We start from the raw sequence: 25831 nt of genomic DNA, 5'->3' as shown, positions 1-25831 counted from the left end.
CCCCACGTTCTCAACTTTCCCAGGGTACAGTAACAGTAAGTTAACGTGAGCCATGTATGCTCTGTAATCACAGCCAAAAACCACATGAGGCTCCGTATTCCAGATAAATCCCAGAATTGGGGACCCTGTGGTGCAGAACACACGTCCTGTCTGTTGTTACAGCTTTAATTATGTCTGTTACATAGAGTACAAACCATGAAGTCGTTTTTGTGGTCATGCGTTCATCACCTGCTGGTCTGCTCAACAGCCCCTCCCTGATTACTGCCCGCAACAGAATTAATATCTTTAAAGGTGGAACTCTAAATTTGGCTGATTTGTAAATAGGATTCAAGCCACTTATATGTTTAAATAAACTCTTCAACAAAGATGATGGAATCTTATTAATTGTGCATGCTATGAAATCATATGGCTAATGAAGTGAATGAATGGGCATGGAGCAACAGAGCAGTTACACACTTAGATTGCAGTTTCTGCCCAGCGTTTTGATTAGTCAGCACGTCTGTGTTTTTGTTCCCAGAAACCCAAATGGTCCGGAGATGAAAGGTGCTGCATCTGGAAGTGAGATATATGCATGAAGATTGAAAAAATAACAACAGGCCAAGCATTTAGCTCTCCACCTGAAATTCATTTATTATAAAAGAATAATGAAAGCACACGAGAAAGCCAAAGAGATTACCAAAAATGAACTTTCATTCTTCATTTCATACAAGACTGAATCGTTTATTATACAGAACACAGATCATTAAGCGAATACCAGCTGGTTTCTCAGGAATGTTTCTATTTAGGGATTTCTTCAGTCTGGAGGCTGTGGTTCTGTGTAAAAACTAAAGACCATCGGAAAATATTCTCAAAACTTTCTGTCCCTTATAAATTACTGTTTAAAAATACTACGATGAGGAAGGAGCTGGACCAATGTTTTATTTTTAATCTGCCATATCTGAGGCCACTTCTCATTTACAGTTGTAGGAAAATGTTTCTTCATCTCATGCTTACCAAGAGGGTGCATGTGGAGGGCAGCAAGGCGTTGGATAGCACTTGTATGCTAAAGAAATGAAGCACATTAACGATGTCTGTTGTTGTGCAGATTTGTCATCTAGATATACATATACATACATGAACACACCTTTAATGTCTTGACTTGCAGTTTGATCATCTATGAAAAAACTGGACAGTAGAATGAATTGGATCCATTAATGGAATAAAGACATGGACACACAATCACATAAGCAATGCTCTGAAGAGCCATGTCCAAGGAACACATGGAAGTTACATCTTTTTCTTCTTTTCCTTTCGGCTTTTCCCTTCAGGGGTCGCCACAGCGAATCAATTTCCTCCATCTAGCCCTGTCTTCTGCATCCTCTTCTCTCACACCAACTACCTTCATGTCTTCTTTCACTACATCCATAAACCTCCTCTTTGGTCTTCCTCTAGGCCTCCTGCCTGGCAGTTCAAAACTCAGCATCCTTCTCCCAATATATTCACTATCTCTCCTCTGGACATGTCCAAACCATCTCAGTCTGGCCTCTCTCACTTTATCTCCAAAACCTCTAACATGTGCTGTCCCTCTGATATACTCATTCCTGATCCTATCCTTCCTGGTCACTCCCAGAGAGAACCTCAGCATCTTCATCTCTGCTACCTCCAGCTCTGTCTCCTGTCTTTTCTTCAGTGACACTGTCTCTAGGCCAAACAACATCGCTGGTCTCACCTTTCCTTTCATTTTAGCTGAAACTCTTCTATCACACATCACACCTGACACCTTCCTCCACCCGTTCCATCCTGCCTGTACACGCTTCTTCACCTCTTTTCCACACTCTCCATTGCTCTGGACTGTCGACCCTAAGTACTTAAAATCCTCCACCTTCTTGATCTCTTTTCCCTGTAACCTCACTCTTCCACTTGGGTCCCTCTCATTCACACACATGTTCTCTGTCTTACTGCAGCTAACCTTCATTCCTCTCTTTCCAGGACAAACCTCCACTTCTCTAGCTTCTCCTCCACCTGTTCCCTGCTCTCACTACAGATCACAATGTCATCTGCAAACATCCTAGTCCATGGAGATTCCTGTCTAACCTCGTCTGTCAGCCTGTCCATCACCATAGCGAACAAGAAGGGGCTCAGAGCTGATCCCTGATGCAGTCCCACCTCCACCTTGAACTCCTCTGTTACACCTACAGCACACCTCACCACTGTCTTACAGTCCTCATACATGTCCTGCACTGCTCTAACATACTTCTGTGCCACTCCAGACTTCCTCATACAATACCACAGTTCCTCTCTGGGCCCCCTGTCATAAGCTTTCTCCAGATCTACAAAAACACAATGCAGCTCCCTCTGGCCTTCTCTGTATGTATCACATGGAAGTTACATACATACATACATACATCTTCCAACCCGCTTAATCCGCTAATGCAGGTCGCGGGGAGCCGGTGCCTATCCCGGCAGTCTCAGGGCGTGAGGCAGGGGACACTCCGGGCACGACGCCAGTGTTCCGCGGAGCCACATAGAAACAAACAAGCATTCTCACAAACACTCACTCCTATGGTCAATTTGGGACCGGCCAATCAACCTGAAGCGCATGCTTTTGGAGGTGGGAGGAAGCCGGAGAACCCGGAGAGAACCCACGCAGACACGGGGAGAGCATGCGAACTCCGCACAGAGCGGGACTCGAACCCGGGTCCGCCGTGTTGTGAGGCTGCAGCGCTAACCACTGCGCCACCGTGCCGCCGGAAGTTACATGTTGTGCTTAATTATTTTTATATATTTTTATACAAAAATGGCTAATTAAGGTAAGGACAATGAAAATAAGGATTTATTAGCCCATTCATTATTCTATCTTGCTTCCCACGATATCTCATGGTGTCAGGTCAGTCATTAGATTTTTTTTCAGGTATATTTGTGATACCCAAGGAACAATTTCCAACACTTACGTGATACCTATGTGAAACTGACAGCCCTGCACAAAATTAAAATATACCCTCTGAAAAAGTCAGTAACATATTTGAACATTAAAAAGAAAGCAGTGGACAATATTATCCTCGTGGGCACGGTTTGAACTCTATGCCATACATTATGATGCATACAACCTGTGCCTCCACGCCACATGGTAGAGTGAGTGTCTGTGGTCACTCTCTCTGCCCTCTGAGTCTCCTGTGGGCCATCTAACACATTTCTACCAGTGGCATTCTGCCAAACCCCAAGGTAACAAGCCATGAAAATGAGAGCCCTAGGAGTTAAAAAAAGACAAAAACACCATCTTCATCTATTTATTCCCATGCTTGTTCTGAAATATCTATAGAATTAGCTTTGCTGGGGAAAGTGGGAATTAAAGTTCAATCATTTAGGTTTTCTGCTACCTTACTATTATTGCTACCAAAAGGGTTGCAAATTAAGATTGTTCTTGTCTCTGTGCAACCACTAAAAGGCTGAAAAATGCGTCATAAGGGACATGATACAGTAATTTGTGGCTTTGACTATAAATATGATGCATGATGCACAGTGAGGCATTGTGCTTTCATTTTCTCATGGCCTTTATTAGCGAGGTAGCCATCATAATCCTGAGGTCCTTTTTGCTTCAGTCCTTTTTAAAATGAATATATTTTTCAAGATTTTTAGCAAATAATTAAGTTCACTGAATTATTTTTGATGTAAAAATTTCTACAATATTTTAATGATGCTGTCATCATTTTGTAAAGGTTCAATGTGGCTCACTCATTTATTCTTTGCTAAACTTTTTCCATGTCTATATCTTTGACTTTTTCTTCAACATGTACAATGCAATAAAAAAACCAAAACACATTAAAGTTATCACAAACTGATCATGCACACATGAGAAAAGCAGAAATCATCAATGACAAATCATGCCACTACATAAAAAAATATTGCATGTTGCCATGTAATATGTATATTCCTTCTATATCCAGTCTATAAATTAATATGTTGTCCTTCAGAGCAACACTATTTACAGGTAATTACACCCCCAAAAGGTCTGATTCCCCTTGAGGCCCCTCGTAAACAAACTATTCATAAACTCATTTAAAATAAATCGAAAAACACAGATGTAGAGCGTATGAAAGTCCACTGTAATCAGCCATGTTTTACAGCTGTGGTCTGTATGAGTTCAATTCATTTTATTTAGCAGACTTCATCAGTTTCACTTGTTTGACATAACATGAGGGTTCACTGTTTTCTGTGATGTAAAAGGTTAATTCCTACGTGCAAAAACAACTCTACGTATATTAACATGTACACAATAAGATTCTATGGTATGGGCTGACCAACGTTTTTACTTAAATTTGGAAAAGAACAGGAAGAAAATGTCCTTGTTTTCCCTCCGTGAATCGTTTGTGGTGGTGTAGATATTTATAATGGGAGACCAATGTCTGGGTATCCTGCTATATCTTCCTCTTATTCCTGTTTGCTTCCAGCTTCATTGGTTATGGTCTATCTGGCTGAAACCCTACAGAAAAACCCCGGACTGCTCCTGCAATTAACTTCAGATCAGGGTCAAATGAACATGAATGAATGAATGAATGAATGGTGATTTAAAAACTAACAGGAGAATTTTTTTAAAAAGATACAGAAAAAGGTTATTTGTATTTGCGTCTGCCTATTTTTAAATTTTTGTTGATGGTCAACATCAAAGATGAAAATAAAAATGTTTGCAGGTGTTCAAACCAACATTATTATTATTCCCCTGAGGTTGTTAAAGGGGGGAAATTAGTGGACATAATCCTGTCATCAGGTCGAACCAGCGATCACTTGTCCAAAGGCACTGCCCAAATCTCCACCAGTCACAGAGCAGCAGGCCACACTGTCAGCCCACACTAACTCTGAGAGCCTCGTTCACATCTCAAAACATCAAGAAAGTCGCTGCTGAAAGGCGCCTCTGTACTCTGACCAGCTTATCCTGGAGGGTTTACAGTGACTGTGCAGTAGATTAAAACTAAATCACAGATTATCAAAATTACAAGGAGCCGATATGGAGGAGAAGATGTGGCAATTTTCCTGCAACCACCAAAGAGAAACGTGAGGAATTTGTTTTTTTTTTGTGGTTTCTAGGTTATGATTCTGTTTATTTAAATGAGCCAGAAGTTAAGTAAAGACACTCAAAGTGAGACATTTCAAGGTAAACTGTAAACGAAGTGATGTATTGTAGGATTCATGGCATTCACACCAAGAAACATGATAACAACAACCCACTGACAAAACAACAACAAAAACAAAGTAAATACATGGCAAAAAGCGGCTTTCTGTAGGAATGGCGCTGTTGAGATTTTGTAATGTCATCACAACATGCTCATGAATCACTATTTCTCTACATTGCAATTAGTCAACCAGTCAGAAAAACAGTCCCAAACTGACTCCTGTCCCAAAGTGAATCTGGATAGACATGCATGGCTAGCGTGAGTGACTGAATTACAACAAAAATAGACAAATTCATCTGGAGCGTCATTTAACTTAATCATAGGTCTTTAAGTTTATATATTGTGTTCTGTTCATTTGATATTTTCATTCTCTATAACCGGACCCACTGGAGATTTGGTGTTATTATTTGGAGTACATGTCTGTCATGTTCCCGCATGAAGCAACGGTAATGAGGACCAAATGGCCGGTGATGTCATGCTCCATACAGAGATCATGTACAGACATGTCTGCATTTGCTTATGAGGATCAAAAATGACTCAAAACTCTGCACTTCCTTGACCTGTTTTCTTTTCATTTTTAAACCTATAATTGTGATTTTCCTGGTCATGAATGTATATTAATGCACAAATTGTCAGTGCAAACCTCTCACTTGTTGACTTTCTCTCCCCAGTTTCATGTAGACAAATATACAGAGTGGAAACCATGATGTGGGGATGCATATATACCCGGTTGGAGGATGGTGACATTCCCTCTGGTCAGCAGGTCGACCACAGGTGGTTTCCATGTAAAACACCACAGTCTGATCAGTGAATATGTGCCCCTGGTGTTTCCTCCACAATTCACTTTATAGCTATTGCTGTCTGCAGCAGTGTCTCTCGGAAAAGGCTCAGACACGCCGGCCTGAAAAAGTGCACTGTATGCTCTTTTGCATTTTGAAACCAGCTATTTACACAATTTATTTTCTTTTTTCTAATTATGGAGAGTGTCTTTTCCAAGGCCCATGACTTGAATCCTTTTGCAGAGTTTACCCAGATGACACTAATTGAAAGAAATTATTGGGTAGGATGCAGACATGTCTTCCACTAGAAATGAATGTGATTGTCAAGGGGCATATGCATTTGCATAAATAGACAACAGATTGGTCGAGCACCATCTATGATGATGATGGTTCATTGCAGCTTGTGTGCACTGGGTCACTGTGAAGACTCCAGGCAAAGTGCGGCTCTATGAGTTTCCTTTGACAAACCTTACACTTCTGTCCCTCGTGCTGTCTGAAGTTTATTTTTGAGGCCTGCATCTGCAGTGGTTAAGGAAGCAGAGTTCAGAAAAGAAACAAATGAAAGATATAGTACAATGCAAGCAACGTTTACTTGTGCAAAAAAAAAAAAAGTAACTCACCCAAACAACCTGGTGCCGCATCAGCTCCACTCGGCTCAAAGCTGTTTGCAGCGATACCATCCGCGTTTGGTGCAAGGTCTCTCTGAGGGATCTGGTTAAGAACTGGGAGACTAACTGAACAGACCAGGAATCAGGCAGGAGCTGGAGGACCTTCTCGATTGCAAAGTCCTGAGGATTGTTGTTGAGCAGATCCACAGCAGCACTGGTGAGGTTCTCTGAGTTGAGGTAGATTTGGACCAGAGTGAGAAGCAGGGTCTGCTTCAACTGGGGGCCCTGGCCTTCAGCAGCCCTGTAGCAGAAGGCCTCAGCCACCCGAGGGTCTTCCTCATGGATAACAAGCTCCTGCAGTGCCTGAGAGTGTTCACCCATCCTCCCTAGAAGAATGGCTTTCTCTCTGTGCAGGTCTGTTGCCTCAACACTGTCTGTAATGGAATAAAAATACGTTATATTTTAGTAATAAATCAGTAATTATTTCTTTTCCAACAAGGAACAAACCCACTATACACGGTGGAGATATCATAGAATTTTGATTCCCATAGCAGCTGCTGCAACTTCCATCTGGCTTTCCTTAAATCTGCTTCCTTTTCCTCTTGCAATGCCTGAGTAACATATGACAGCGCCAGACGGCTGTGGTGTCCCTCCTCCTGGGGGCAGATTATACATCAAGATTACATGTTTCATTGTATATAAGAAAGGATTGGGCTGTCAGAATATGTAGAGGATGGTTTACCCACCTCACTTTTCAATTCATAGATTAAGAACTCAAGATATAGAAGCAATGCCAGTGGGTACTTCTCTAGGAGAGTAAGAACTTCTTGTATTTCATTTTGATCAGGTTGGGGGTGCCTGCTGAAAATCTGTACTCCAGTCTTTTCAAATAAAGGCAATGTATTGTTAGTGATCATTAAATGCAGATCATAAAGAAATATAAATAATTGAACTTCTTTATAAGTCTAGAAATTTAATTTAAACAGGGTGATGTTTGCTGTGTGTCACTGTGTATCACAGTTATTCAAATTCTGCCCCCTGTTGAGAAAATGGAAACTGAAAAAGCACCTCCTGATCTCTTTGCAGAGTCCAATCTGCAAATTTCCACACAGCATCTCTGTCTTGTAGTTGACTAAGATTCCACACTATGTGTCCATATATATCTGAACAAGATGGATCTTCATGGATGCCATCAGCAATTTTCACCCAAGTCTGGAAGAGCATAACCATATTAAAAACACTTCTTTTGTTGTGTCACTTATTTTATAGATGGCATGAAATTGTGGCATTTTTGTTTTACCTGTATTGCATCAATGTGGCATCCTTGGCTTTGAAAGAGGCAACCTAATGCATAATATCTGAAAATACCATGATTAAAAATGGTATTACATAAATACTTTAATATTATTAAAAGATTACAATTGTCAACATTGAATTTCATCCTTCTTCAAGACTGATTTGTCGTTCAACAACAAAAAGGGACTGTTCTCTAAGCAAATGTCATTCTAAATAATTAAGTTTCAAATTATCATTCACAATAATCACTCTTTTCACCGTTTGTTTTCCTCCAAAAAAGGAGCGCAATGATCCAGGTCACACATGTTGGGTATGGCCAGGAGCTGCTGCAGATTTTTAGTATCTTCCAGTTCCACATACAACCTGACGAGGGCGCAGTCCACCTCTTTAATGCACTTCAGGCCTGGCTGAGTTCCCCTGACTTCTGTGAGAAAATCTCCCAGAAACCCAAGATAATGATGAAATGTGTTCCTGTCCTCTTCCCAGTGCTCCTGGAGGGCCCTGGTCTTGTTCATTTGATCCTGCTGGGATTGAAAGTCTTCGCTGAGACACGACCGTATGTCAGGGTAGAGACTGATGACTTCTCTGGGGTCCAGCTCACATTTGCTGTTGAAGTTGTCAATAAGTATTGATTTCAGTAAGACTCTGCAGGAATTAACCACTTTTCACAAAATTCACAAAGTAACACAGTTTTCTGTGAATTATTAGGATGTTCGTAACGGGTTTTACTCTCACATGAATAGATCTTTTGCCTTGGAGAAACCCTGCTGGTAAAAATGAACAAATCCAGCTTGTCTGGTGATAGTTTTCTGCAGCTCCTGCCAGTCAAAACATAAAAAAGAAAACAGCTCTGATAAAATCAGGCTCATATTCCATGAATTCAAGATTGGTTTGTCAGTGAAATCATTCATGCTGAAGACAGTAATCATCAGTATGACTGCAGTAAGCTATTAAAACACCACAAAGGGATGACTCGTGACTCATCGGCATATAATTGTGACACACTCACCTCTAACCTGAAACCTGAGATATGGCACAGATTACACTAAATCCCCAACACCATCTGCTGCTCTCGGTCGTGTTCATCCAACTGGAATACCCCCCCTTATAGCAGCTCACAACAATGTAGACAGTCTACACCTCAACAGCCTGGTCCACTGTGTATTACAGCAATGGAATATTAAAGTCTAACACTACAGTTCAGTCTCATCCAGCCATTTATCTACACCTTTTAGGTGTGTAGGAAAGAATACTCATATGAACCTGGTATTATAACTGAGCTTATATAATACAAGAATCATAATACTAGACAAAATGATTTTTTAAACTGTAGTTTTATTCTCACTATCTACTTTCTGGGGTAACGATGTCCTCTTCATAGATATCAGTTCAAATCTTGTCAAGAAGCAACTGACTTACAGTATATTATTTCTGTGGGACCTGACATTTGCTCCTCTCATAATTAACCTTCAGTTTGCATATACTATATTTGCATTTTTAGGCACATATGAACTGAGGTGATTTTTCTTAAATGTCGCTCTGCTATTGTTCGATGAAGAAAAAAGTTATAATCTATCTGCATCAGCACTTTTTTTTCCAATAGCCAGAGAAACTGTTTACTCATTCTAATTATTTTCAAGTCAGTTTTCTTTTCGTTAATGACTTTATACTGCAAAACAGTTAACTTGAAAGTTTGTGGACAATGACAGGGATGATAATGATGGAATAAAAAATTGCCTGTGTTCAGTTGTGCCTGCAAGTTTAAAAACAAGCAACTTGAAGAAAGGGATTATGAGATGCACACATTTACAGACACTAAAAAGCATATGCGAAATTCATTTGAATTCAGTTCAGATGTTATTGATGAGATGTGTAGAGACCTAGTCAAACGTATTCGTGAGTATGAAGGGCTGGACAAGGATAACCCCATTTAGTAGAAAAAAGTAAAAACCAGTTATAGCTGAATTTTTATCAAATACAAAGAGGCTGCATTTTGCCTTTGAAAACAGATTACATAATTTCGTTTTTGTGCAAAATGATGTTAAAGGAGGAAAAGAGAAAGGAGAACTACCACGTCTGAGTCACTCAGCTACCCAGGAAAAGTAGTAACCCTCGAGAAGAATAGAACTCTAGACTTTGAAGGAGAGAAATGTTTGTATTCTCCTGTATGCTAAAACTTTTATGTACGTTTCACCTGGTGTGAGTCCAGTGGGCGTTGGCCTTGAACTCCTTCCAGCAGCAATAAGGCCTCCTCGACCCTCTCATGCTGTACAAGTGCTTGGATCTGCTCTTGGAATGGCACTAGATGCAGGCTGAAAATGTCTCTCTCTGTGAACACTAGCACGCCATCTGAAGGGAGATTTGTTTTGGGAGATTTCAGTGTGTGGTTTATAAGAGCAAAAATAATGAAATCAATCCAAACTGAATCAGACACAGACACTTCCTTCTAAATAAAACCACTATCTGACAGCTTGACGGTCAGACATCTGCCAGTATGAGATGATTTGATGTTGCCTGGTTTACCTGGCATAGAAAGAAGACCCTTTGCGCCGCTGAGACTCACAGTCTGTTTGTGTTGCTGGTCGACCATGCTGTAGACAGACAGCAATTGGGACTGCAGAGTTAAGATGTAAGGGAAACATATGCCTGCTGCCAGTACCTCTTGGGGCCACTGCAGAGGAGGCCGCTGGCATACGCCCGTCTTCATCACAAACATGCCTGAGGGATGAGGATGAAGCAATTGATTCTTGACAATAAATAAACTTCCTCTGGCTAGACGGATAAATGTGGGACTAATCTGAGATGAGAAATTAACTATACAGCTGCTTTGGAAAGTAAGCATGCAGCTCAACACGTCCCATATGGAATTTTATAGCTCATACCTAAAGAGCCAGGCCCATTCAGGAGGAATTCCCCTTGTCCCACTGAGGTAGTTATCACTTGCTGCCTGCTTTGATTGTGAGGAAAAAGCTCCTCAGTGTTTCCAGTCTTAGCATCACAGAGGAGATACTTGTTATTGGTAGCCACACACAAAATGTCACCATCTACGGCAAAGGCCACAGGGTCCAGGAGGAGAGGAACTTCCCTTAGAACCAACCACTGGTCCACTTTCACCACGTGGATCTGGATAACCTTTCTGCGGCTGGAGGAAGTCACCATCTGCACACCATGCTCATCTGTCTGGGCGACTGGTGAGGAGTTGCAAACCTCAAAGAGAGATATATGTTGGATCTTCTTCAGAGCTGGAACAGGTTCCAGGGAGAACATGTTGAGGGCACACAGGCTTCGATCCCACAGCACCAGCAGATGGTTGAAAAGTGGGACCACCTTCAGTTTGGATACTTGGATGCTTGACCCTAGTTTTCTTGCCCTACCTTCTCTGGCTTTGCTCTGCTCCAGATCTAAGTCACTATTTGTGATACTGGGAAAAATGAGTTGCTGGACGGTCGCATCTTTGGTTCCTATATACACATTTCGATCAAAGCATTCAATGCACTGGATACTGGATTTGCTCATTTCTTTTGTGGTTCCTTGCTTTGCATATATATGTGTTAACGTAAATGCTTTAAAATCCATTGCAAACATGTAAACCTGTTGTTTTTAAGGTATGTTAGTATCTGCCTAAAAAAAGGATCTAATAAATATGTAGGAAAAGACGTCCCTACCTCTGATCTTCTCCTTTTCTCTCTAATTCCTCCTCAGTTTATGAAGTGTGAAGTCGTTTCACCTCCCCTCTCCATGTGACTGCAGCCTGACAGGAAGTCTATGTCAGCATTTTACTCTGCTCAGACTGCCTTGCAGGAAAACTTGCACAACTCATCCAGCAGCCGTCACCAATAAACTGAATTTTAAAAGTATCGAAACAAAAAGGGAAGAAGACGGGTACCAAAAGTCGTGGTTACTTCTGTTCTTGGCTTGGACATGGATAAAAGTGGAAGCTGATACTCTTCAAGTCATTTACAATTAGTTTGTTTACAATGGAAATGGGCTGGGTGTAATGAGGTCAAAAGGCAACAGGAACATTCACCTTCTGAGGATTGTATTACAGCAGTGACTGTAATCGTGTCTAAATGAGAAAAAACATGGTCATGAAAAGATCTGGATTCAAACCTTCTACCTAATCTCTTCTTGTCGTGCCGGGATATGGAGGCTTTGTTGGGATAAAATTAGATATATTCCTATGACCAACATTAGACCTATAATGGTGTTTACACAAAAAAGAAAATCCATAAAAAAGCAGTTCAAATGAGTGAGGCTTGATGTATACTTTCTCTTTTCTTTCCTGAGTGCAAATATATTTACTGTATATTTATATGTGTATAAATCTTAGCACAGCCAGTGTTGTCATTTTTACATGTTCAGTTATATTTATGCAAGTTTCCCAAAAACAACACGCAGTCTTGTTTGATATTTTACACACTTTATTCCATTTATGACACTTTGTTTTGTAATGTGATCAAATATATTTGCGTTAACTCACACAGCTGTCTTATGGACATTTATGTTTTAAATATATCTATAAAGTTGTAAGTGAAGTTTAGCCTCCGTTCCCCTTTTACTACTATTCTACATGTATATAACCAAGATTGTCATTTCAGCAGCTATTTTCATTACTAAGCTGTATAATCACTAGTATATTTTCTCTTCATAACACTAACTTAACTTTTTTTTTTTGACAAACATAAAATCATGATTTTTGAAGTGATAATTGAACGTTGAAAGACTGATTCCTGACATATTTTCATGCATTTATGTAAGAAATACCAGTGGACTAATCTTCATTCAAGCACCAAAATGAACAGTAGAGTTGACAAGACATGCTAAAGAATAATATTTATGGATGCGCAATATGTGGAGTCGCATCTTCACTTCATTTATCGATACACAATATCTGTATCAGAAAATTAACTCTTTGTTGTAACTGTTGTCCATTTATTGAAATGTTACTTCTCCCTGCCGCAGTCGGTGCACAAGATGTTGTCCCGCTGGGTGAGGAAGCCACGTCCCACCAGAGACACGGAGCACTGCATGCAGGTGAAACACTCACTGTGCCACTGGCGCTCCTCAAAGGAGATGTACTTTGCTCCTGCCAGACCTGCACATTTCAAATTACCATATTAGTGGACTTGCAACAAGGGCATTTTTACCTTGTTCGAATGAGCAACAGTTCTGCATTAATGCATGAAGATATGATAACAGCTTTGGACTCACTGGTGATGGCCTTGGTGCAGCCAACACACTTCTTTGCATACAGGTTGCTGAAGCATTCAAGGCAGTAGGGGTAGTTTTCCTTGGAGGTGAAGCGCTGACCTGACAATTGCTTTCTGCAGCCGATGCACAGGAAACACTCACGGTGCCAGGGTTTATCCTGGTAGGTCACTCCACCTGTTGTAATGGCCTAAATGTAACACAAACCCAGACAAGGCAAGAGTGAAGGAAAACAAGTGATGACATTTATATTGCTGCGCATCATTTTACTATGCAGTAACTTACTAATAAAATATAAGTAGTAGAGCAAGGGGGATTTACTGTACTGCAGCAGTCAATACATATAAAACACCCTACTGTAATCCTACCCTCTTGCAAGCACAGCACTGGTAAGCAAACTGCTTCTCGAAGCAGGCAACACAAAAGTAACCGGCGTCTTTTGGGATGAAGGACTTCGTTCCCATTGGCTGTTGACAGCGGTGGCACAGGAAGCAGGTCTCATGCCAGCTGTTCCCCTTGTATTCCATTTTGCGGGAACCTGGCACAGTGAATGAGAGCAGCTTAGTCAGCATATGGTATGTCTATAACAGAAATACATGACAGACCAAAATAGTCTTGCTTAATCAGTCGGGGGAGGAGGATGAAATCTAAATAATCTCGGGAGGGCTTCGACAAAACACATCATCTTTCATTCTTTTAAAATTATTTTTCTTTCATCAAACTCATCACTATTATTATCATTACCTTTAGATCGATCAGATTAATAATATGGATTACTTTATCCACTGTAGCGGGTTCGCGACCTGCTATATCTTTTGTTTTTCTTCAGATTAAGACAAATTTCACAGGTGGATTTCAATTTTGAACGAAGTTAAGCTAGTACTATACTTCTGTTTCCAACAGGCTAAGATCTTGTGCTTCCAATTCACTTTATTTTGCAGAAAGTCAAATAAACACGGGCCTGTTTTCCAAAACTGCCCTATTTCTTCACTTAAGCAATTTAGTAATGGCAAAAATATAAATAAGAATCATCTCATTGTGGGACCAGTGAAGGTTCTTCAGTAAAGAATTTCAGTCATGTTTCGTGATTTTTTTCCCCCAAGGTCGGCAATTTCTCGAGTAGCATGTGTGAAACACAATACTTTCAGGACTTCTGTTTCATTCAAAGCTCATCTTGAGATTTTTAGTTTTGATCTAGGAAATAGCAGTTTAAGAATGGTCACAAAAACCTTCATATAAAAATTGACAATTTTCTTTTAAAACATTTATTTCCATTTATGTTTTATTTTTATGTCTCATTGTAATCATTATACCAATTTTTAAAAATTTATTCACAAGCCCCATTCATGGTCATCATTCCCATATACCTGGCATGATGGTTTTCTGGCAGGTTGTGCACTTTGAGGAATACTCATTGGCATAGCACTCTGTGCAGAGCAACATATCATCTTTGGCAGCAAACGCTTTTTCCACCAGAGAGCGGCTGCATTTTGCACATTTAAAACACTGGTCATGCCAGTGGCGATCCTTGTAGGACAAGTCCTACACAAAATATACTCATTTAGAATGCACAAGTATAGAAACACATAACAATATGTGAAAGAAAATGAGCATTTGTTTTTCACTGTTTCTACATTTGGATCAGAAATTAAATAAACACAGAATAAATTCTTACTCTATACTTTCTAGCAACACTGATATTATCTTACCTTGCAGTTGCAGCCAATCGGTAGAGAGCATCCCTCACAGCAGTTAGCAAAGAGGTTCTCGTAGCACTTCGTGCAGTATTGAGTATCCTCTTTCATAATATACTTCTTTCCCAGCAGAGAGTCTTTGCAGTAATGGCAGTCGAAACGCTCGTTTGACGACATGGTTGTTTATTTTCTCAGCTGCAGGTCAAAGAAAGAGTGAGGAGGAAGTTTGGACAATAAGGAAGATTGACAAAGATGGAAAATGATCTTTCAAAGCCATTCTGCTCTGCCCATCAAACACGCAAAGAGACAAAATAATATTCACCCTTCTGTCAAACAAATCTGATTAAAGAAGTAATATTGAATTAGATAAGTCAATACCTCAGTTGATGTGGAGACAGATGAGACTGATGCTTGGGGCTACAGAGAGCAAGAAGTCCTGACACAGAGATGGAGCAGGGATAAAAAAGGGGTGAGGAAGGATTAGGGGTGTCTACTGGGAGGGGGCTTTCTATAAATACTGTATCCCTCTCGTTAGTGGAAATCTCTGAGGAGAATGAACATACGCCACGACATCACTGTGCACCATTTAAGGGAGCTAATATTGCAGAGGTGGCACAAACTTTAACTTGGATTAATCATTGTCATTTTCTTCCAGAAATACATTAATTCAGTGACAAACTGCAGGTTTATGTTGGTTGTTGGAAAAAAATGCCATTTATGCACAAGCACAAATTTTTACATAGATGTAAAATGAGATGAGAAATCTTTTTTCTTCTTCTTTTAGATACTGTTATCAGTTTTGATGTATGTTAATAGCAGAAATAGTTTACTTGGATGGGTCTGAAAAAAACGTTTGACCATGCTTGGAACACACAAGCAGATTTTGAGAAGTAGGCGCCTGCAGCTTTGTGGTTGCCAGGTATTGAACAATGCCAGGATGCTGTCAGCGGATATTGAGAGTACCTTGGAAGCAGATCAGAACGGGGAAGCTGCGTGCCTGTGGGGGTTCCATGGCAAAGTAGAGGAGGAGAAGCTGAATGACAGTTTGATGGCGACCCTCTAGCTGATAGCAACCTCATTAAAAGCACATTCGTAGAATATTGCTCTTGAGAAAATGGCAATATGTATAAAAAATAAGCAAAAGACTGATGTATTTCTGGACAATAAACTGTGGCCTCGATACAAAACAACGTCTTATCTTTTAACAATATGGTTTTTAAATGCTATATTTTTTTTCCATTCGGAAAGAATGACTGGTACTTGGTACTTCTTCTTTCATACAACCTCTATTGTGGTTCCAAGCAAGCCGAGCTGGTGCTAAAATGTCACTTGAGGTGGTCGGCATGCACAGAATGTCCTGCGGAGCACACATCAGTTGCAGCCACCCTCAAGCGGCAAATCTACTTTCACTACATATTTCTCCTTTGCTTTGAAGGAAGTACTATCGGGTATTGGAAAACAACCTGAAGACAAGTCCCTGATACCAAGCTGAATCGAGTTGATTGAAGCCAGCACCACACAGTAGAAGTGTGGTTTTGGTGACATTATTTGTTAAATAACATCTTAAAGAATCTCTCTCAGGTAAAAAGATTTTTGCAGTATCTTTTCCTGACAGTTAATTATTTACATTTAGTCATACAACATGTGCTCACATCAATTTTCCTGAAGGGCCAGTGGGAGAACATATTCATAAAAATAGCCTGAGAAGACCATTAACCCGGCCCACCAGCTTAATCCCTCATATCCACACACAAGAAGGTCAGTGACAGGGATGAACTCTCTTCAGCTCTATTTTCTCTTCAGCTTCGTTTCTCTTAAAGAAATTCAACTGGAATTACACCCCTTTCAACAAATAAACTGAAGAATTTTTAGATCATTATGCTGGAATATGTGTCTTTGACCCACAAACTGCATGTTATGAATGGCTTTCAACACAATATAACCATATTGTATAGCCACTTTGAAAATGCAGGCTCAGGAAATAGCTTTGATTTGACTTGACACCATCCTTCAGGTTGTACTTTTTTCTAAGAGGGTGGATTCTTCAGATTACACTGAGTCATCTGCTGTGCCGGATTAAATTACCGCTGTATTGTACCCTTACTCCCTGCTGCTGTCCAGATCAGCGAGTTGCAAATTACAAAGCAATGCAGACCTTAAATAAACTCAGAACCAACTGTAGGACATGTATAGTCATAACCCCAGGCAGGCTTCTAATCTTTGTAGCATTGCTGGCTGCTGCATAGTATATCAGTCATCATGTGGCATCAAGCAATGGTGGAGATGACCTATATTCACTAGTGAATAAAACCCTTCATCTCTTTGAATACATTAACATAACAAGAAATACATTGCATGTCAGCAATCTTTTTCTGGATATTAAAGGGTATTACAGTGCACCCTCGTTCCTCGCGGGTAATGCGTTCAAGGAACCACACGCGATGAACAAATTCCGCGATAGAACGATGAACTATTTATCTTATTATTTACGGTAATTCAAACATTTATGAACCCTCCCCATACTGATATTAAACCACCTTCTATCTGTATGACCTTTTCCCACACTCTTATCAACTGTTTAAAGCACTTTTGTATCTCACGTAAGTCCGAGACTCACCGAACGTAGCGCACTTGCCGTCAGCCAATAGAATGCGTGTACGGTATCACGTGACTGCCTACCAAAAATCCGCAATGGGGTGAAGTCGTGAGCATTGAGGGCGCACTGTACTGTATATCTCCTTTATATGCTCTGCTTTAATCTGCAGTCTTGCGTGCCCGTTTGTAATTGTATTACAACTGATCGGATTTGTATGTGATAGATTATAGGTGCTGATTTTTGTCTCTTGGATTATTAATGTCTACCTCAGACAGTGCCAGCTCTGTAGAGCAGAAAATCTTGCTGATCTCTCATATTTTTAATGCCTGCTTTATCCTCTGAAGTGAACTGCTGAGCGTCTGCCAGCAGATTTCATACGCGGCCTGTCATGGCCCAAATAAATAGGCCTTTATCTCACCTGGACTCAGGTGTCCTCTTATCTGATGTATTTCACCTTTACAATAAGGTGTCAGAGGACCCCCCCCCCTCCTCCCCTCTTTACCAGTTGATTTAAATGAGAGAAAAACATTTACTTTGGTGGCCCCTTCGAGGGGATGACTTGTTGTAGACTGAGACAGATCAACACAACACAGCTGCAATTTTGTAAAGGACAAAAGCCTAACCACAGCAGAGCTGACAGTTGGTTGGCATGGCGATGACAGCATAAGTGGGCGCCATTAGGTGGAGATGAGGGGCGACTCTAATAGTAAATGAGAGGACTCACACACACCTGGGTATTTGAGCACTCTTTTGCGACATGGAGACCTCGTTTCAATGCTGTTTGGACTGAACAGGATAACCACACAGGGGGTTGCCAGGGGGCAGGGAGATTTAATCTACAAACTCACTATCTCACAAAAACCTTACACCCCTTTTGGGATGCCTGTGAAGACTTAGGGTAATGCCTCTGCTAACTCCGTGGGACCCCCTCCCTGTTTGTCACTAAAATGAGTCATGGTATGAGTGGGTGGTAAGACCTGTCATGGAGCCAGATAAACAATCTCCACTGCTAAACAGGAGAGAAAGTTGTCTACCCTTAGGAATGCAAAACACATGAAATGTTCTCCTCCCTGATGCCTCACTTCCAGTGTTACAGGAATTTTGTGGGACTGTATATGAAGCTGGGTGGCAGAAATAACAAGTAAGAACACTAACAATCGGTAATGTGTCACCAAGATGAGACATATCTAAATATGACTTTACCCAGGTATCCTCAGTTTGTTAACTAGAGAAACAAATTGAACAACGCAGTATGGATGCAAAAAGCCTGTTAGACATTAAAATGTCAGGACTGTAATCCGTCTGCTTGGATTCAAGACAGGGCATTTGAGTAACAGTGTGTATGGATGGTATTGATCATTTGAAATCTGACATACATCATAATGACATACATCATTGTATTTCAAACTGATAGTAAGTCTGTCTGCAAACAATTGCTGAATTACACATTCAGGAAATGTGAAACTATAGTTACTTGGTTTTTGTAGTAAATTGATGAGTTTTGCTTGACTTTAAGCTCAGTCTTTGGTATATGGTTCTTTTGTTGCTATCTGCTGGGCCATGTTGACAGGCTAACTGCTAACTTTGTGTAATTGCATGTGCATGCTGCAGGTAGTGTGACATATTCATCAATGGAAATATTTATTGATTAAAAAGGACCAAACAATAGAAACTCTAAATAATATGTGGATTTGACATCTTGAAAAGCACCTTTCACATTACAAACATCCCATCGTTCTTGGAGAAGTGTAAACTGAAGCCCCTTTACGCTGCATAGATGTTCTGGATGCAATCTAGAAGAAGTGTTGTATTCTGTTAAACCAAGTTAATATGTGGTGTAGTCCTTGAAATGATATCTTCCTTTGCTGACACTAACTTGGGTGGTAAAGGGGGAAAGGGCAACACCCTTCTGTCATCTGAACTTTCAGATTAATCCCCAACTGACATCAATGGATTATCCACACCAGTGATCCAGGCAAAGCAGATATTATTCACACACTTTGAGTTGCTGCGTTGAGCACAGGGTAGTTGATAAAGTTATGTTTTCCCTGTGTGGCAGAGGAGGTGACTGCAAATGCCAGAGTGCTAGCAAGGATATAGAGTAACCAACAACAGCGGGACGATCGAAGCGTAACCACCACAACACACACTCCACACCCACATCAATCTCTTATCAAGGCTTTTGAGTGGTTATTTATAGATTTGCCTGCATTACATGGCACTGGACAACAGTGTGAGCAACATCTATGGAAATCACATGAGATACACGTGTAAGAAGATGACATTAAGTGCAACGTGTCAAACATGTCAAGACCATCTTAGTATCACTTACTTATTTTTGACATTTATACAAGATCTATGTAAAATCAGGAAAGGGCTCAGAAGACTCAAATGGACATTTTTATCTTATTCACTTTCTTGTTGATAGGTAGATGATAAGATTGGGTTTCTTGTCTATGTCTATGTGCAAACATGTATGTGAAACTAAATCTTCTCATCTATGACTGTAGGAAAGAAAGGAAGCAGACACATCTCCTCTTGTAGGACATCAAGATTCCATTTAAGAATGGAATCCATTGAAGAATTTTTTCAATACTGTCTATTTACAAAAAGTGTTTTCTGCTCATTTACCCATATCTTTATTTTCATTGACAGTATCAGACATCTACAGTTAAAACACAATGTTTGGCAAAATACAATGATTTGACAAAAAAAACAAAACCCAATTGACTCACTGATTATTTCAGTAGAATGTCAGAAAATGAACATTTTTTTGGATTTCACTTCACGTTCAACCACACATAAAGATTTAATCCCACTCAGGATGCAGTGTCTTTAAGGGCTCCAGCAAAATCATTACCAGATCAGACAGTATCCACACATCCTGATTCACTCTGTTCTGACGCTCACAAACTCTAACAGGGGACAGAGAGGCCATTGCTGCTCGTGCAAAAGAAGTGAGGATGAAAGAGGCAAACATCACAAAAATAACCCACTTTTTTTTTTCATTTAAGTCACCAACTACATTTGACAAGAAACCTTTTTTGTCACACATGAGATTCGACTGTATTATATGAAACCATGAGAGGCAGTTTCGTAGTTTAGCCGAGGTCTTGGATGACTGAACTCACAATGGCGTCATCTAAGACAGGCACCAGGACAGTGAGTCACACAATGCCATGTGAATAAAAGTGCTATATCTCTGCTGTATTTTGGCACCACATGTCCAAATAGATCATGCCAACAGGAATGCATCCAAAAGTGGGGGGGGGGGGAAGCTGTTGGTGAAAAATTGCCTCCCTTGAATAATGTTCCCCCCTTGCAACACAAAACCTTTGTCTGCCACATTATCTTTTTCAAGTCTTTATCCTTTCGCCTCAGAGCACCAGTTGTACTTCAAAAGGGCAGCAAATATCACATTCACAACATGACAACACTTAAAAATATATACAGCACATTGTCTCTTTTCCCCATTAATGCAAAACTGTTGGAACTCCCTCCTTGTGGCTCACAGACAGGAATGGTCCATGTTTAGTGGGCTGGTTTGATCTGTTATACAGGGTGATTCAGTTCAGTTCACTACAAGGTTTATGTACAGTCTTCACTATGGCATTTTGACCAGTTTTCCCTCAGAAAAATAACTGGATTCATCTCACTTTAAACAAATGGTCCCTTTGACATTGAAAAGATATCAAAACAAAACCTGAACTTGAAACATGTTCAAGTATGTTGACTGAGAAGATACCGGCTCATCTTGCATAAAATGTCGACATGTTTTTATACAGCACGTTTTGTAAAAACTAAGTCAGTAGTAGTAGAATGTAGAATGTCAGTAGCTGCTGAGTGCTATTGAAATGCATTGTTTTGTCAACATTTAAAAATAATACGATATTTACAGATGGTGATTATTTTTTTTGTAGTGAGATCTTGTGTAGGTTGACTGGCAAGCCGCACTGTAAACAGGTGTAAACAAAGAATCTAGAAAAATATATGCCATAAGCAACCTCTAACTCCCTAGACACTGCAATATAATTGCACAAAAATAACCATGAATATTTCACATTGTCCTTACAGGTCCAAATCTGTGGCTATATCTCACCTGATTTATTTTCATACGGTAACATCTGATTGAAAGGATTAGTTCAATATTTCAGCTCACATTGTGGGATGACAGTACATTACTCACAGCAAAGTAGCTTCATCAAAAAGATTGGGTACAATGTTGAATTTGTGCTCTTTCCCATAATCGTATCCATTTAAACATCACCTTCAATTGTACAGTAGATCAAGTCAGAATGCATTGTAATGAGGTGTGCAATGATGCAGTACAATGACTGTACTGTACACAGGATTCTCGCTTCACTGTCATACATCACATGTGACAATGAACAATTCACACAATGATTAAAATAGTAACTGCTCTCTCACAGAGACTCTTTTTTTTGGTCATTGGACACTTGTAATAATAACCACCCTAAAGACACAAGATGACTGTCCTATCATTAATATTTAAGATAAGGAAACAGTTGGTTCAATGGAACAAATGTAAACTTACAAAAGTATGGGAAACTACAATTGCTCTCAGTAGAATGCATACTTCTGCCAAAGCCAAACAATCGTACATCTACTTAGCTTTCCTGGTGTAACTCTTCACCACGTTTTGTGGCGATTAGTTCTGTAGTATGTTGGAAAAGGATGAAAATGCCTCACGAGGAAATCTCACAAGAAAAGTTATAAAAGATTCTTGGATGCACCATTATCAGGATTTGCACCAAACCAAGTAACCGACCGATCGACCAACCAACCAAAATAAACTCCATGGCAGAGGTAAAAATGACAGCTACATAAATAAAAACAATACACACTATGTACATGACACAATCAAACTACTGTCATGGGTCACTCAATACTGCATAGATGACTGTGTTACTACCACAAATGAGATGTTTTTGTCATTTAATGCCTCATTGTAATAATATTATTTCACTTTTAATGAAAGCCCCCATTGACAGTCAATACTATTCCAAAGTCCACTGTGTGCCATTCCACTTTAAAAAGTTGACATTGAAAGAAAAAACCCCAATGACCATTCACCACGAATGTTATCTGTTACACAGGAATATCCATGCATTAATGCACTCACCCTAATAATAGATTAAAAATAGCAGCAAATAAAGGCATGTTAAGCAAAATATGAGCTGAAATAATAATAAAAAATGTAGTTATATATGTAACATGTAGGATATAAATGAATGAATAAAAACAGATAAAGTAAGGCTTAGCAAAAACTGGTTGGCAAATGAAAAAGCAGAGATGATTTACTGTGCCACTGAAAAACCAAAAGAAATCCTTGGTAGCTCGAGACAGAACAATAACCTTGTTGAACCTTGTTGTCAAGCAAAGGACAAAAAAACTTAAAGCACTGCCTTTAAATTCTGAACAAGCACTGCAGTCATTCAGAGCACGATCATCCCCAGTACCACTTTTCAAGATTATTGAGTGTCTTGTACTCCTTGTGCCGTCGCAGGTAATCACAAGCTAAGCACGTGTGCTCGGCCCAAAAAAGGGCCTTCTTTACTTTAAAGTGCCGTCGCCACTCAAAATACTTGAGGTACATTTCCTCATTCTTGTCCAGCAGCAGCAGGAAATCAGCCAGCTCCTTGGGTGAGGTGAAGTCATCCACGTGGATGAAAGCTTCTCCTTGGATAAAGTTCTCATAGTTCTGTCTGGGTGGACCGAGAACCACTGGCACTGTTCCCACAGAGAGTGGGTTGTAGAGTTTTTCAGTAATGTAGTCTTTGTGGATGGAGTTCTCAAAAGACAGGTAGAACTTACAGCTGGCTATAGTGGGGAAGTAGTCTTGATCAGAAATGTGTTCCCCAAAGGCTTGGCCATATGCATGAACCTCAATGTGTTTGTACAGTTCATTGTAGTATTTCACCCGGACATGATCCTGGTTCCAGTTGCTCACAATCCAGCAGATCAGCTTGTTTTTGCTGGGTGGGATAAAATCTTCTTCACCATCCGCTGCTACAATGGACCCATAAGGCACTTCAATGTCAGCATCCTGACGGTAATTGAGAGTCAGATTGAACAGATTCTCAATCCCAGGCAGCTGGACGGAGTGTGAGGGTGATTCAAAGTTCATCCATACCCATTTCTGGAAGGGCGGTCGCTGGATCTGCGGCAAGTTGGACAGGTCGCTGCAGATGTCTCGATGGTGAATAATGACTCCATCAGACTTATTGTAGAGGTTTCTATCTGCTGTGAGGAAACAACCTTCAATGTTGTAGAGAGAGCTGCAAACGCTCAGGTCATAATTTTGACCGAAAGGCCAAAGCCAGATAAGGACTGTGGTCACATTTTTGTTGCTCTTGTTGGAGAACAGGTTCTTGACTTGGTCTGTAGGTGCAGTTGAATCCATAGCACCCAAAAACCAACCGGTGGATGGTTTAAAATACATCAAAAACAAAGTTACAAAGCATCCCAGTATGAAAGTACCAAGCAGAAGGGGTCGTAGGATTCTGTGAGTGGGCGCAGATGACATGCTCTGTCCTGGAAAGGGAAGAAAAGAAAAGCCAGAATAAAGTCAAGCAAAATCCAGACTGACCTTCTCATAGTGTGATGGTGTTGCGCATTACCACCGTGTGCTCATTTTACATACATCGATCACATCTATTATTCATACTGCCATATTTAAAGCACATAATACTTTCAGTCGGTACCAGAAAAGGAATGATTATCACTCTGCATACAAACCTCCAACAACATTATCGTCAATTAAACTGCAACAATTGCGAATTAGTTTTCTATATTATAATTCCTTACTTCCCACATATAATTGATATCTACTTCTAAGACTTTGCTTTACTGTCACCAACACACATTGAGCCCTACCAAATAGATTTTAATCTCACAGATACGGATTATGATTGACACACAATCCCATTGCACAACATAGTGGAACATCACAAATTATCTTTAACATGGGTATTGTTATTTAAAGTGGCCTATTATTCTTCGATAAAGTAGCAAAACTATGCCCTGTCTCAGTTGTGAAGGATGTTCAAAAAATGCAGAATAATCATATGTACCTGGATTCACCTGAAAATCTAATAATTGAATCAACCATTTCTTGGTCCAAGATCCACTCCTGCTCCTCACAGCATCATAATCTGTTGACATGTTTTAGATACAGATAAACAATTAATGCTTAATGAACATAATAACACAAACCTGTTGGATTAGACTGAACGAGAAATCCAAGCAATAGTAGAGACCGTGGCAGAAACCAGTTCCTACACTGGGAGGACAGTGGGATCAATCTTCTTTGTGATTCGGGGATCATAAACAAATTCAAATTTCAGGTCGCAGTTTAGGAGATAGCTCTTTTCTCTTGTGCTGAATGACAATGATCCATAATTATCTAATGATGTGTGTCTGATCTTGAATGCATAGGTCTTCTTAATGATGCCTCCTTTAGGTGAAGAGAAAGACAACAATAGAGACAATCAGGGAGAATCCATTAGTGCCAGAAGAGGGGAAGAAAATACACTATCAGAAAATGAACAGCATACAGTGTCAAGTCCATAAGTTGAAGTCACTCAACATTCACAATTTTGCTTTATATCTATTGAAAAATCCTTAACATTGACTGGGAAATGAAATAAAAAGACCAATGTATTGGAACATTTGCATTTAATCAAAGGATTTATTTTAATTCTGGCTATGTTAAGCATGGGATGCAATTTCCTCGGCATGGGATTAATAAAATATCTTTCTTTATATCTTTCTATCTGGAAGTAAGACGTGAGTTGTGCATGTACAACATATTGTAGGAGAATGCTGCCATCCTAAGGCTGATTGGAGTAGAAAGGGCCCCTGATTCAACATCTCCCTCACCTGCGTGTTGCATAAAAATGCCACACAAGCAGACAGAAAAGTACGGAAATAATCCTTGAGCCGTGACCTGTCTTTTATTCCACATATCTATGATCCACGTTTTAACATATATTACCCCTCTGATGCTACACTTAATGTCACTATGATGTATGAGCAATGGTTTTGACCTTATGAATAACAATACTGTACGCCTACATTTCTCCAATTTCTGGCTCATGCCACATGAACTCAGAAGAACTTTCTTTGAATTGCTGATTTTAACAATACATCTTTTTATGAGTGAATCTTCATGCAGCACACTATCTATCAGTAGTAGCAATAAGATCTTTCTTTTACCTTAGTACATTAATATCTTATATATAATCAGAAAGATCAGAAGTGATGAGGTGCGCAGCAAAACACAGATTAGTAATTAGACCTTTTCCATATGCAGCGTGGTAAAATTTGTGTCTCCATGGTGACGTTCTGATGTCAGAACGTCACCATGAGAGGGTGGTATGGTTCCTATATTTGATTCCCTTTCATTTTCTGCAGAAGAATAATACCTCAGTGAGACATGTTTAGCTCCAACATTTGTTCATATTTTACATAGCGTTCCTGG

General features: G+C 40.0%; 3 protein-coding genes across 3 annotated transcripts; all 3 read right to left on the bottom strand.

Moving 5' to 3' along the window:
• Nucleotides 1-676: 676 nt before the first annotated feature.
• On the bottom strand, nt 677-11516 carry si:ch211-266g18.9 (transforming growth factor-beta receptor-associated protein 1). Its single transcript, XM_068339622.1, has 11 exons — nt 10713-11516; nt 10354-10548; nt 10025-10179; nt 8566-8648; nt 8089-8436; nt 7835-7892; nt 7603-7746; nt 7281-7415; nt 7046-7190; nt 6547-6968; nt 677-6445 (listed from the first exon to the last, which is right to left on the bottom strand). Exons 1-11 carry the CDS (start codon nt 11413-11415, stop codon nt 6302-6304), a joined length of 2532 nt encoding a protein of 843 aa, XP_068195723.1. The 5' UTR covers nt 11416-11516; the 3' UTR covers nt 677-6301.
• Nucleotides 11517-12230: 714 nt separating this feature from the next.
• Nucleotides 12231-15209, bottom strand: fhl5 (four and a half LIM domains 5). The gene is made up of 6 exons (XM_068338802.1): nt 15111-15209; nt 14748-14927; nt 14406-14580; nt 13407-13576; nt 13042-13228; nt 12231-12925 (listed from the first exon to the last, which is right to left on the bottom strand). Exons 2-6 carry the CDS (start codon nt 14907-14909, stop codon nt 12774-12776), a joined length of 846 nt encoding a protein of 281 aa, XP_068194903.1. The 5' UTR covers nt 14910-14927; nt 15111-15209; the 3' UTR covers nt 12231-12773.
• Nucleotides 15210-22795: 7586 nt separating this feature from the next.
• LOC137611071 (4-galactosyl-N-acetylglucosaminide 3-alpha-L-fucosyltransferase 9-like) lies at nt 22796-23875 on the bottom strand. The gene has a single exon (XM_068339073.1). The coding sequence runs from the start codon at nt 23873-23875 to the stop codon at nt 22796-22798; it is 1080 nt and encodes a 359-aa protein (XP_068195174.1).
• Between the last annotated feature and the right edge of the window lie 1956 nt (nt 23876-25831).

Source organism: Antennarius striatus, chromosome 17 (assembly GCF_040054535.1).
Source record: "Antennarius striatus isolate MH-2024 chromosome 17, ASM4005453v1, whole genome shotgun sequence".
NCBI lineage: Eukaryota > Metazoa > Chordata > Actinopteri > Lophiiformes > Antennariidae > Antennarius > Antennarius striatus.
Note: the sequence above shows the minus strand (reverse complement) of the source record. Positions and strands in the feature narration are given on the sequence as shown.